Consider the following 13,147-nt stretch of genomic DNA (forward strand, 5'->3'; position numbering starts at 1 on the left):
GCTAGCATTGTTGTCATGGGGGTGATGCTGGGCTTGAGGGGTTCCTGGGGGGCAGCTTAGGTTCCTGCCCAGCTGGGCCCTTGTCTGCCCCTGCAGCCAGCCCTCCCAAGCCTGGCGTCCTTCAGGGGTGAGCTGGCCCTGCCCCTGCCCCTGTCTCCCTCTGCTTCTGGCCTCTCCTCCAGGTTGCAGCCCCCTCATCTGCCCTCCATCCTCCCACCTCTGGTGTAACCTGGTTTTTCTGCCCTTCCGCACCTCCCCTTCCCCTGGGTGGGTCTTTGCCATCTCCAGCCACCTCTCTGCAGTCTCTTCTGTCTGCCTCAGAGCTCTCACTTTCTGGCTCTGTCTCTGACTTACCCAGTGTCGTGATCGCAGTCCTTCATTCTGTGTTTATCTCTGTTTTCCTCTCTTTGTCTTGTCTCTCCACACCCTGCGTTAGCTTCTCACTCCCTGCGTCCATATTGGTCTGTCTGTCCATCTGTCTTTTGCGTCTCCCTCTGTCCGTCTCTCTGACGGCTGCCCTGTTCCCCTCCACATGCCTCCCCGCTTGGTCTCTCACTCACTGTGCCTAGGTTTGTCTACCTGCCTGTCTCCCGCTCACTGCCTCTCTCCCAGAAAAATGCTCGCAGGAGTGATGGATGGTCCATTAGAAAAAGATTAACAGGTGTGTGCTTGACTAGAGAAACAGCTGTTGCAAGGGAGGAGAGGAGGAAGCAGGTGACCTTTCGGGGAGAGCCGGGCGGCAGGCTTCCCATCAGTTGTGGGTGGGCGGGCGCGTGTGCGGCAAGTGGCCCCAAGTGGGGTGACCGCGGTCACAGACTGTCAGCAGCCACATCTCTCATCTCCCTTTTGGCGGGCTGGGAAATTGGTGACTCTCAAGAGCATCTGGGCCCTGGCTCAGCCTGGGATGCTGGGCCCCAGCCCCTCCCACTCTGGGGGCCTCTCTTGGGGTCCCACTCCCCTTTCGGGACCATTTTGTGAGTCAAATGTAATTACAGATGGAAATGGTGCCTTCTCCTTTGATCTGGCCTTGAGAGGAGCTGGCAGTTTTATTAGATTTCCCAGGCACCAGGCGGGAAGCAGAGGGTTGTGTTGCTATTTTTTTCTCTTCTCCTTTTGACCCAAGTGGAGTCAAAGTCAGGCCCTGAGTCCCTGTTACTCTATGGGAGAGAGTCCCAGTAACTCTATGGGCCAGAGCGGGCAGACCCGATACTGGGATTTCTCCCACCTCCCTCCCTCGCTCTAGCTGGTCCCTCTGCCTGGACACCTTCTCTTCTCCATGTTACCCACTCCCCGCTTGGCTTTGAGCTCTCCTTGAGATGTCACTTCTTCCAGGAAGCTGCTCCAGACTCCACTGACCCTATGGCCCAAACCACCTGCAACTTCCCTCTGTTTTTATCACCTGCCGACTGGTTTGTTAAGCTGCACAATGGGCTTTGCCAGTGGAGCCTGCACTCCTCAAGGGCAGGAAGAATGTCGTGATTGGCTCACCACTGCCCAGCCTGGGTAGCACAAGCCCAGCCTTTGACCGACGCTGGGGAGAGCCTGCAGCAGTCCACGAGTGAATGGATGGATGGATGAGGTCGGGGGTGGGGGTGGGGACTGGGAGCGCAGGTTGAAGTCTGACTTGGTGGTTCTGCCACAGCCTTGCCAGGTGACTCTGAGCACGGCGGTTCCCTTCTCTGAGCCTCAGTTTCCTCATCTGTAAACCGGAGACGACAACAGTTGCCTCGCAGGCTGGCTGAGGTGTCAGTAATTGAGTTGGGGTTGAGCTCAGGCCTGACAAATGGCCCTTTCCTGCTGCATGATTTGGGCAGGAACAACCTGACCCGGTGGTGAGTAGAGACCAGACACTTCACCAGTCCTGGCAGAACCAGGGGAGGGGAGAGGGGTGGAGAGAGAAGGGGCTGGAGCCCTGTTTGGCCCTCCCCTCACTCCATCTCCCATTTTATGGATGAGGAAACTGAGGCCTGGGCAGTGAGGGCGGACTTGGAACCCCACCCCCAGTCGTGCTATAGGGTAGCTTGTTTCATACACTGGCATTCCGCGGGTAGTCCCACATGTAGGGGTGTCACGTGCTGCTAATAATTGGCAGGTATACAGCTCCAGGGGCAGAGGGTGGGTCTGTGGACCGAGGGGCTAGTCTCCCTCTGAGTAGCTGGGACTTTGACCTTCAGGGGCTTCCCTCATGGCTCAGATGGTAAAGAATCTGCCTGTGATGCGGGAGACCTGGTTTCGATCCCTGGGTCAGGAAGATCCCCTGGAGAAGGGAATGGCAACCCACTCCAGTGTTCTTGCCTGGAGAATGCCATGGACAGAGGAGCCTGGCAGCTACATACAGTCCATGGGGTCGCAAAGAATCGGACACGACTGAGTGACTTTCCCTTTGACCTTCAACCTCTCTGGGCCTTAGTGTTCTCCTCTGAAGAGCAGGTGAAGTAAGCCCCACTGACTGGGTGGCCCAGTGTACTGAAAGCCGTGGTGGCACACGGTAGGGGCACCCTCTGTCTGCCCTTCACAGTGCTGGTGGTCTCCAGCCACCCACAGTCTTGAAAAGGCAATTGCGAAGGAAGGAAGGAGGTTGGGGGAGGGCTGGGTATGGAGGGCCAAAGGGCAGAGCCTTGGAGTTAGGCTGCCTGGGTTCAAATCCAGGTACTAGCTGTGCAGCCTCAGGCAGGGGACTGGCCTTCTCTGAACCTGTCTCCTCATCTGCATAATTGGCTCTTCAGTTCAGTTCAGTCGCTCAGTCATGTCCAATTCTTTGCGACCCTATGGACTGCAGCATGCCATGCTTCCCTGTCCATCACCATCTCCTGGAGCTTGTTCAAACTCATGTCCATCAAGTTGGTGATGCCATCCAACCATCTCATTCTCTGTCATCCCCTTCTCTTCCTGCCTTCAATCCTTCCCAGCATCAGGGTCTTTTCTAATGAGTCAGCTCTTCGCATCATGTGGCCAAAGTATTGCAGCTTCAGCATCAGTCTTTTCAATGAATATTCAGGATTGATTTCCTTTAGGATTGCCTGGTTTGATCTCCTTGCAGTCCAAGGGTCTCTCAAGAGTTTTCTCCAAGACCACAGTTCAAAAGCATCAATTCTTCAGCGCTCAGGCTTCTTTATGGTCCAGCTCTCACATGCAAACATGACTACTGGAAAAACCACAGTTTTGACTAGACAGACCTTTGTCAGCAAAGTGATATCTCTGCTTTTTAATATGCTGTCTAGGTTGGTCATAACTTTTCTTCCAAGGAGCAAGCATCTTTTAATTTCATGGCAGCAGTCACCATCTGCAGTGATTTTGGAGCACAAGAAAATAAAGTCTCTCACTGTTTCCACTGTTTACCCATCTATTTGCCATGAAGTGATGGGACTGGATGCCATGCATGATCTTCAATTTTTGAATGTTGAGTTTTTAGCCAGCTTTTTCACTCTCCTCTTTCACTTTCATCAAGAGGCTCTTTAGTTCCTCTTTGCTTTCTGCCATAAGGGTGCTATCTTATCTGAACATCCCCATAGCCTGAGGAGCTATGGGAATGTCGTGGCTATAGGGTGGCTTGCTTAATACACTGACATTCCTCGGGTAGTCCCACGTGTAGGGGTGTCACGTGCTGCTAATAATCAGCAGGTATACATCTCCAAATCCCCATAGCCTGAGGAGCTGACCAACATCCTGGATATCTGAGCTTATTGATATTTCTCCTGGCAGTCTTGATTCCGCCCGTGCTTCATCCAGCCTGGTATTTCACATGATGTACTCTGCATATAAGTTAAGTAAGCAGGGTGACAATATCCAGCTTTGACTTACTCCTTTCCCAGTGTGGGACTAGTCCGTTGTTCCATGTCTGGTTCTAACTGTTGCTTCTTGACCTGCATACAGATGGGCTCTTGTGAAGGACTAAGTGACACGATACTTAAGAAGTGCACAGAACAGGACCCGCACACACTCACTAAATGGGTTAGGGTCGTGGGCAAACAGGGATTTCAGCAGTCACTGGTTTGCCTTCCTGTCTTGCTCTCTGTCTAACTGTGTGACCTCAGGCTGCCTTCTGAGCCTTATCTTCCTTATCTGTAAATTGGGTATCATAACGTGGCCCTCAGTGAGCAGTACGGGCATCATTGCCCCGTTGATGGGAGGTCAGCCCCATGTGTTCTCATCTCAGTAGCCCTCTTGGGACAGCAGAGACGATGCAGAGGCCAAGTGCAGGGGGAGGATGGAGGTCCAACGAGGACACGGGCCTGCGGGCCATGGGGCCAGGGTGGCAGAGCCAGGCCCTCCCTGGGGATTTGAGAGCTGATGGGTGTCCAGAGTGGGGGACCCACGGCTGCCCTCTGGCCTGACCGGGTGTCTGTCGCCTGCCCCAACATCCCCACAGCCCGAGGAGCTGACCAACATCCTGGAGATCTGCAATGTGGTCTTCACCAGCATGTTTGCCCTGGAGATGCTGCTGAAGCTGGCTGCCTTCGGGCTCTTCGACTACCTGCGCAACCCCTATAACATCTTCGACAGCATCATCGTCATCATCAGGTGCTGACCCCACCTCCCCAGCCTGCGAACTTAGAGCGAGGCGGGAGGGGGATTCAATGCACTGACCCCAGCCAGTAAATGTCCGACTCTTTGCAACCCGATGGACTGCAGCACACCAGGCTTCCCTGTCTTTCATTATCTCCTGGAATTTGCTCAAACTCATGTCCATTGAGTCAGTGATGCCATCCAACTATGGATGTAAAAGAAGTACATAAGATCAAAGGAAGTCAATTATACTGAAAACCAGTTATGAAAATATTTGAAAATGTCTGATTTATCAATATAGATGTGCTTCTGGGTGAATGAATTAAATATCAAGATCAATAGTAGTGGGTCCATGACAACCATATTCCAGAGAAATGATGAGCATAACTAGCGTCTGGAAATATCTGTATCAGCCATCACGTGATAGAAAACTACCAGTTATTTCGATTGGCCACAGGGTCGTAGGGACTGCTAATTAATTCTCTGCTGTTTGTTGTTGACCTTCATAATTAAAGGAATGTTGAATCTCAAAAAGAGGTCAGCAATATTCATGAGCTGTAGACTTCTTGAATGGGGCGGTCCGTGGAATCCAGGTTCAGAGCCCCGGGATTAGGGTGCACGAGCCGCAGCGACCTGGCAAACAGTATCTGTTGGGTGAATGAGTGTCTGAACGGAAGGTGTGCGTCTGTCTCCCCGGCCCCGCTTCTTCCTCTGCCGCCCCCGTTCCGGCCTCCCGCTGACCCCTCCTGCCTCTCTCCCCTCCCCGCCCTGCCTGCTGGCCTGGCCGCAGCATCTGGGAGATCGTGGGGCAGGCGGACGGCGGGCTGTCAGTGCTGCGGACTTTCCGGCTGCTGCGGGTGCTGAAGCTGGTGCGCTTTATGCCCGCGCTGCGGCGCCAGCTCGTGGTGCTCATGAAGACCATGGACAACGTGGCCACCTTCTGCATGCTGCTCATGCTTTTCATCTTCATCTTCAGGTGAGCCCTGCCTACCCTGGCGCCACACCCGCGGGGTCTGCTAGGGCCCATGGGAAGGGGCCTGGGGGAGTGTGACTGAGCTTCTCCACGCAGCACCCCAGACCTGGGTGTGAATCCTGGCACCGTCACTTCATCCCTGATGGCTCTGGGCAAATCCTGCCCCTCTGAGCCTCAGTGTTCACATCTGTAAAATGGGACCAACTCTGGTGCTTCTCCTCTTAGTGGGCTGTTCTGAGAATGAAACAGGGTGGGCGGGCAGAGAGCTTGGTGTGTGTGTGAGTCCCTTGAGCCACCTGCATCCTTTCCCCAGCATCCTCGGGATGCACATCTTTGGCTGCAAATTCAGCCTGCGCACAGACACGGGAGACACGGTCCCCGACAGGAAGAACTTCGACTCCCTGCTGTGGGCCATCGTCACGGTGTTCCAGGTGAGCCCCGGCCTGTGTCCACGGGTGTCTGTCGCTTTTTGGAGGTGTCCCCAGCCTCAGAGAGTCCGGGGAAGAGCAGCAGCCTGCAAGGAGGCCCCTCAACCCCAGCCTCCGGTGGCCAGACTGCCACAGCTCTGGCTGTGAGAGCTGGACTGACCGCCCAGTGCCCATCCCTGTGCATCCACTCCTGCCCCGAGACTTTGGGGTTAGGATTCTTCCCTGAAACCGTTTCCTCATGGGTACTGTGGTCGTGGGGTGAGGTTGTGGGGGCAGCCAGGAGGGAACGCTGGTCACCAGGGAGCGAGTGTTAGGGCAGGAGTGTGTGATGCAGGCCTTGAGGGTGTGGGCAAGCCAGACAGCAGGAAGAGAAAGGTGTGTGTGTGTGCACATGTGTGTGCATGTGTGTGTGTTCACATGTGTGTACACACACGCACATGAGCTTGGGTCTGTGGCTGTGCCCCAGCCGAGGCCATGATACGTGAGGACCCTGGGTGTGCACGATTGTGAGAGGATGCTGTATGTGGGTGTGCATGGGCTGCTGCGTGCCTGCAGCTAGGACACCCAGGGGGCTGGGGCCTGGGGATACTCAGGGGCTAAGCAGTCGATCCTCTCCCCCCACAGATCCTCACCCAGGAGGACTGGAACGTCGTCCTCTACAACGGCATGGCTTCCACCTCCCCCTGGGCCTCCCTCTACTTCGTTGCCCTCATGACCTTTGGCAATTATGTGCTCTTCAACCTGCTGGTGGCCATCCTGGTGGAGGGCTTCCAGGCGGAGGTGACTGTGGCCTTGGTGGTGGAAGCACCTCTTTGGAGCCTGTATGAGACTGTGGGGGTGGGCAGTGGCCTGGATAGAGGAGGACCGCAATTCAAACATCTAGCAGGCAACGGGTCTCCAGAGGAGGGTGTTACCAGTGAGGTGGTGAGCTTCCCATCACAGGAAGCATGCAAGTGGAGGCTGCATCTAGGACCCCTGCCTATCCCCCAGGGATGTAGGAATAAGCCTCTCCATCTCTGAGGTCCTAGAGTCCCCAGGATCTGGGATGCTGGATCCTGCCTGCTCCATTTTCTGAGGCTTGGGGGACACTTGCAGTCAGGCAGATGTGGATTCTGGCTGAGGTCCTCATTAGCTTCTCACTTCCCTTTTCAGAGCCTCAGTTTTCCCATCTGTAAAATGGTGTGTGTGGGGGGGAAATGGTAAAAATACCCATTGAAAAATTCAGGAGGGAGGAAAGGGCTAAACTGACTTTCATTCCAATGTGAGGGACGGTCTCCCAGGGTGATGCCAATCGCTCCTACTCGGACGAGGACCAGAGCTCATCCAACATGGAGGAGTTTGACAAGCTCCAGGAGGGCCTGGACTGCAGCGGAGGTAAACAGATTTCCACTCATCACCTGGGAGGCCAGGACTTCTCCCCAGAGCCCCAGGTGGGCAGAGGGTACAGCATCTAGTTTCCCCTTAAGCCAAGGCTCCGGGACTGCTAACTCTCTATGGTTTGTTGTTTACGTTTATAATAGACAGAAATGCTGAATCTCAAAAAGGTCAGTGACAGTCATGGCTCTCCTGAATTCTAGCCATGCAGCCCACCCTCACCCCTCTACACAGCTGGCCTGTTAGGAAGAGCTTTGGGCCTCAGGATGCCTGGGTTCTGTTGAGTACTTCTGGGCAGCTGGGAAGAAACCTCCCCAGCCCATGCTGTGTCCTTCTCAGCAACTGGGCTAGACAGGTTCTGCCTTCTTCCTTCAATGAGTACAGGAGTGAGGCTCCTATGCTGGATGAAGCCCAGAGCTGGCCTCTAAACATGGAGGGCAAGGGCTTCACTCATCCAAAAGTAAAGCTGAAAGCCTTGGAGATGGGCATAGGGGAGGCATGTGTAATGGGGTCCAGCCAGGAGGACTTCCTGGGGAGGAGGTCTCTCCAGAAAAATTCTTCTTTTCTGTTACTGTCCATGTCTATTTCTTCATCTCATGGCTTCTTTTGCTCTTGTTCTGTCCTCCTGTCTGCCCCTCCTTCTGTCTCTATCTGAACCCTCCAGATCCCAAGCTCTGCCCAATCCCCATGACCCCCAATGGGCACCTGGACCCCAATCTCCCACTGGGTGGACATCTGGGCCCCACTGGGGCTGCAGCATCTGCCCCCCGCCTCTCACTGCAGCCAGACCCCGTGCTAATGGCCCTGGGCTCCCGCAAGAGCAGTGTCATGTCACTGGGGAGGATGAGCTACGACCAGCGCTCCCTGGTGAGTCCTTGTGTGGTGCTCTGGATGGCTGCTTCCTGCCGGGTGCGTGCTGAGTGACCCAGAGAAGATGTGTCTGCCAGTCTGGTGCCAGCCTCAGACTGGTACCTAGGCTTAGGACACCAGACTGCCCAGCCAGAACCAGGCAGGGACCATGTCTTTGTATTCCTAGGTGCCCAGGGAACAAGGAATGAATGACTAAGTGCCAGTGGGTCTGGTGTAGAGTTGGGTTTTTGTCTTAGCAGCAATGTGCAGGGTAAATAGCTGGGCCTTGGGGTTGGGGAGACCTGAGCTTCAATCTGGCCTCTGCCACTATGAAGCTTTGTAACCCTGGCCAAGTTACAATGCTTCTCTAAGCCTCCGGTTTCCTTTCCTGTAAAATGGGCAGATGCCCTAACTTGCTGTACCTTTCTTACGAGAAATGAGGTGGCAGGAGGGACAAAACCACAGGGTGGAGGTGATCAAATGTCCCAAGATGAGGATGGAGTGAGAGGCAGAGCAGGGACAGGTCTCTTGGGGTCTAGCCCATTCTGTCCCCCAGTGGCCAGGTGCGTGGCCCTCTTTGGGCCTCAGCGGGTGTGCAGGTTGCCTTCAGTCACAGCCGTGACTGTGTGTGATGGCGCTGACCAGAGCCCCGGGCTTCCTCCCAGTCCAGCTCTCGGAGCTCCTACTACGGGCCGTGGGGCCGCAGCGGGGCCTGGGCCAGCCGTCGCTCCAGCTGGAACAGCCTCAAGCACAAGCAACCGTCAGCGGAGCATGAGTCCCTGCTCTCCGCTGAGCGTGGCGGCGCCCGGGGCTGCGAGGGCGCCCGGGACGAGGGCCCGCTACGGACCGCGCCCCTGCACGCCCCGCACGCCCACCACGCGCATCATGGTCCCCACCCGGTGCATCGTCACCACCACCACCGCCGAACGCTATCCCTCGACACCAGAGATTCGGTGGACCTGGCCGAGCTGGTGCCCGCCGTGGGCACCCACTCCCGGGCGGCCTGGAGGGCGGCAGGCCTGGCCCCCGGGCACGAGGACTGCAATGGCAGGATGCCCAGCATCGCCAAGGACGTCTTCACCAAGATGGATGACCGCCGGGATCGCGGGGAGGACGAGGAGGAGATCGACTATGTGAGTGCGCGGGGCTCTGGGGCAGCCGAAGGGACCACGAGGTGGAGAGCGGGCATAGAACAGGGAGGGGCCGAGGGGCGGGGCTTGAATGGGGCCCCACCTGAGTGGGCGTGGGGAGAGGACTTCAGGAGAGTGAGCAGGGGGCAGGGCCTGGACTGCCCACCTCTGAGTGGGCCTACCCTTGGCACAGAAGCCCTCCTGGCCTACCCTGGGTGGGGCGAGGATTCTGGTCTTGCTCGCAGAGTTCGGAGGTCATCCAGTGGCCACACTCTGCTAGATAGCCAGGATGGGTGGAGGCGAGCAGCTCTGGGCAGCACTGACCTGCCTGACCCTGCGGCCTTCTCTTGCCAGACTCTGTGCTTCCGAGTCCGCAAGATGATTGACGTCTACAAGCCTGACTGGTGTGAAGTCCGAGAGGACTGGTCCGTCTACCTCTTCTCCCCCGAGAACAGGTGGGCAGGGCCAGGCTTGGGGTGCCATTAGTGTAGGGGATTGATGTGTCTGGGAGGGAGAGATTTCTGCCAAGCCAAGCAGGACCATTGGAGGGGCATCACTTATACCTCAGAGCCTGCAGGGTAGGGAGGGGTTTGGGAGGGGGCTTTTCTGAGCATCTTGGATAAATCTTCTGAGAACCTGGAGTGCTTCCCTCTGGAGGGAGCATCCAAGGGCTTCCTGGAGGAGGTGGCCTTTGTTCTGGGCTTTGGAAGCAGACAGCATTCTGCAGATGAAGAAGGAGGTGTGAGAGGGTGGAGGCCGGTCCAGGTGGAGAGAGTAGCCTGAGGAAAGGCCTGGGGTCAGGAGCTGAGGGTATCTGGCCATGTGTGCCCATGCGGCTGAGGACAAGGCTCAGGGACACGGGCTGGTGTTTGGAAAGCTTTGAGTGTCGAGGCTAGGTGGGTGCCCTGCATCCTGGGGTGCTAGGAGCTTGCAGTGTGGTCAGGTGGCATCCTGAGAAGATGTGAAATCGCCACCTGTGATGTGTCCAGAAGAGAAGGGTCAGCTTTCCAGGACACCCTGGTCCCCATGTGTGCCGGGGCCTTCTGCCTTCCTTCCGGCCAGGGTGAGGGACAAACCGATACTCACGTGGTCCCCTGCCCACCCTGCCCAGGTTCCGGGTCCTGTGTCAGACCATCATTGCCCACAAGCTCTTCGACTATGTCGTCCTGGCCTTCATCTTCCTCAACTGCATCACCATCGCCCTGGAGCGGCCCCAGATTGAGGCTGGCAGCACCGTGAGTGGCTGGGGCCTTCAGGCGGTGCAGGGAACAAGCCAGAGGGACAGACTGCCAGGGCCTGCTGTGGGACAGCATGCCGGGCTGGGGGCAGGGGGTGGGAGAGCTCTATGAGGCCGGATGCCATGGAGGGAGGTGTGGCCGGGAGCATGCTTCTGGAGAGGGGGCCACCTCCATGGACTGTGAAGTGGCAGCCTCTCCTGGGTGCCCCTTGGCTGAAGGCAGAGGGTGACAGTTCTGGGAGGCCCCTGGACCCACGGCCTCTCCCGGCTCTTTCAGGAACGCATCTTCCTCACTGTGTCCAACTACATCTTCACAGCTATCTTCGTGGGCGAGATGACACTGAAGGTACTGGCTTCACTGAAGGAAGGGACCTCTCCTTCCCCCTGCCAGGGGCCCCAGGCTCTGGTCCAGCCTCCATCAGCTGGTCATCCACTTGCCCCTCAGCAGCATTCCACAGGGGGCATTGGAGGCCCATCCCCACTTGGTGCCAGCCACTGGGTGGGGCTCCTGGGGCGGAGGAAGGAGGAGGGGGGGCGGAGGAAGGAGGAGGTGGGCGAGGTCAGCTTCATGTCTGCCGGGCGGGCGCTCACAATGCATTTCCAGTGTCATGGAGGTGCCTGCTGGAGGCGTGGGGCACAGGAGAGGGTTCCGTGTAGGATGCTTCCGGGAGTGCTTGGCTTCCAATGGGGGTTAGCCAGATATGCAGGGAGAAGGGAACCGGGCAGTCGTGGGCCTGTGCTTCAGGGAGCGGCCCCTTGGGTAAGGGGACACCTGTAGCCTGCCTTCAGAGGGGTGGCAGTGACGCGTCCACTCCCGCCCACCTGCTCCCTGGACACCTACCTGACCCCGCCCATCGCCCCGCCCCCAGGTGGTCTCGCTGGGCCTGTACTTCGGGGAGCAGGCGTACCTGCGCAGCAGCTGGAACGTACTGGACGGCTTCCTCGTCTTCGTGTCAATCATTGACATTGTGGTGTCCGTGGCCTCGGCTGGGGGAGCCAAGATCTTGGGGGTCCTCCGGGTCCTGCGGCTCCTGCGCACCCTACGACCCCTGCGGTAAGGACCCCGCCCCTGCGGATGGGGATCCCTGCACTGTCAGAGGAATCTCCCAGGGTCTAAGTGGACTTACTCTCCCTCTCTGCACCCACGCGGTCCTCTGTAGCATGTGCCGGGCACCATCTGAACCCCGGGCTGCGGGCCCTACTCCTGGGGGCGGGGCCTGCAGCAGGTGCTGGAAGGCGGGGGCTGAAGGTGGTCCCCAGGGCTACTACCCACTCTCTGTGTGTCCTTGGGGGGCTCACTGCCATCTCTGGGCCTCTAGTATCTAGAGGAGGGTGCAGCATGTATCCCAAGGGATTGGGGTGAATGCACCCTGCCTTGCTGTGCATATAATCTGTGACCTGGGGCCTCTGCTCTGGTGACTCAGGCCTAGTAGGGGCTGTCCCAGGCCTGGCTGATGGCTCATGGTATCCTTGGCCCCTCCCCGCCTGCAGTGTCATCAGCCGGGCACCTGGCCTGAAGCTGGTGGTGGAGACACTCATCTCCTCCCTAAAGCCCATCGGCAACATCGTCCTCATCTGCTGCGCCTTCTTCATCATCTTCGGCATCCTGGGGGTGCAGGTGAGGGGCCCCAGGCTGGGCTGTCAGTAGGCTGGGCTCTGTAGTTGAGGAAGAGGCTCCACGTTCCTGCCCAGCTCTCGGGACCTTGTGCCAGATGCCCTGGTGGAGCAGCCGTGGTCTCGGCCAGCAGGGAGCTCCCATTCCAGGCAGGGAGGCAGACAGGCCCCAAAGTGCTGAGCGCAGAGCAGGCGGGGTAAATGGGATCACAGGGGGCCAAGGGAGGCAGGAACACAGGGCTGGGCCGGTGACAATGGGGAAGGAGGTGGCCTTTTCACAGGGCCTTGAAAGACAAGTGGTTTGGGCAGGTCACAGTAGGGGCAATGAATGTCAGGGGCAGATGGGCGCATGGGGAGGCAGGGACAAGCAGAGCACTGGCGGAGAGAGTCCTGGAGCTATGACTGGCATGCAGAGGTGAGCTGGACCAAGGTGGGCGAGACCTGGAAGGGCAGCTTGGCTTCACTGGGGTGGGCGCCATGGAGAGCCTCCAACCCAGGCAGGGCCCTGAGCTGACTCAGATTTTGGTTTGGAGCCCAGTCTGGGAATAGGATGGAGCCTCAGGGCTGGACGGGGATGAGGGGTTGCAGACCGTAGACTGTGTGTTGGGGGTGGCCAGAATGACCTGGGCCTTCTGTGGTCCAAGTGCCACGGAGACCCTGTTTCTTGAGGGTCCGAGCCCTGTTCTGAGGCCCCCAGGCTCCCCACCTGGTCCTGTGTTCTGGGCTGTAGCTTTGGAGGAGTCCCATGCACAGGTGTCCTGTGGGGTCGCTGAGAGATCACAGCGTGGCTGCCTGGGCAGGAAGGGCTTCGTGCAGACAGTGGATCTGCCCCTTCTAGGCAGCTGACATGGACAGGGCTTGGGTCCCTAAGAGGGTCCCCTTGCTTCTTTCTGTCTCTCCTTTGGGGATGTACAGGCAACTTTCTTGTGTGGAGTCCCTGCCCGAATCCTCAGTGTACATACTGGGGTTTGATCTCTGGGGTCTGTGGAAGAGCTGGAAATCAGACCAGGCTGTGAACTTTGGCTCTGCCTCTTCC

The 13,147-nt window shown here is 57.6% G+C and overlaps 1 protein-coding gene across 1 annotated transcript in view; it reads left to right on the top strand.

Annotated features, from left to right (window-relative positions):
- Window positions 1–13,147, top strand: part of CACNA1I (calcium voltage-gated channel subunit alpha1 I) — a 114,849-nt gene that overhangs the window by 78,234 nt on the left and 23,468 nt on the right. Inside the window, exons 10-21 of the mRNA XM_070790445.1 lie at window positions 4,370–4,521; window positions 5,297–5,482; window positions 5,793–5,910; window positions 6,532–6,687; window positions 7,188–7,281; window positions 7,946–8,148; window positions 8,796–9,263; window positions 9,615–9,715; window positions 10,372–10,495; window positions 10,775–10,843; window positions 11,367–11,551; window positions 11,989–12,115. Of these exons, the coding sequence (XP_070646546.1) occupies window positions 4,370–4,521; window positions 5,297–5,482; window positions 5,793–5,910; window positions 6,532–6,687; window positions 7,188–7,281; window positions 7,946–8,148; window positions 8,796–9,263; window positions 9,615–9,715; window positions 10,372–10,495; window positions 10,775–10,843; window positions 11,367–11,551; window positions 11,989–12,115 (1,983 nt within the window). The remainder of the gene's footprint in view (window positions 1–4,369; window positions 4,522–5,296; window positions 5,483–5,792; window positions 5,911–6,531; window positions 6,688–7,187; window positions 7,282–7,945; window positions 8,149–8,795; window positions 9,264–9,614; window positions 9,716–10,371; window positions 10,496–10,774; window positions 10,844–11,366; window positions 11,552–11,988; window positions 12,116–13,147) is intronic.

Source organism: Bos indicus, chromosome 5 (assembly GCF_029378745.1).
Source record: "Bos indicus isolate NIAB-ARS_2022 breed Sahiwal x Tharparkar chromosome 5, NIAB-ARS_B.indTharparkar_mat_pri_1.0, whole genome shotgun sequence".
NCBI classification, from domain to species: Eukaryota; Metazoa; Chordata; class Mammalia; order Artiodactyla; family Bovidae; genus Bos; species Bos indicus.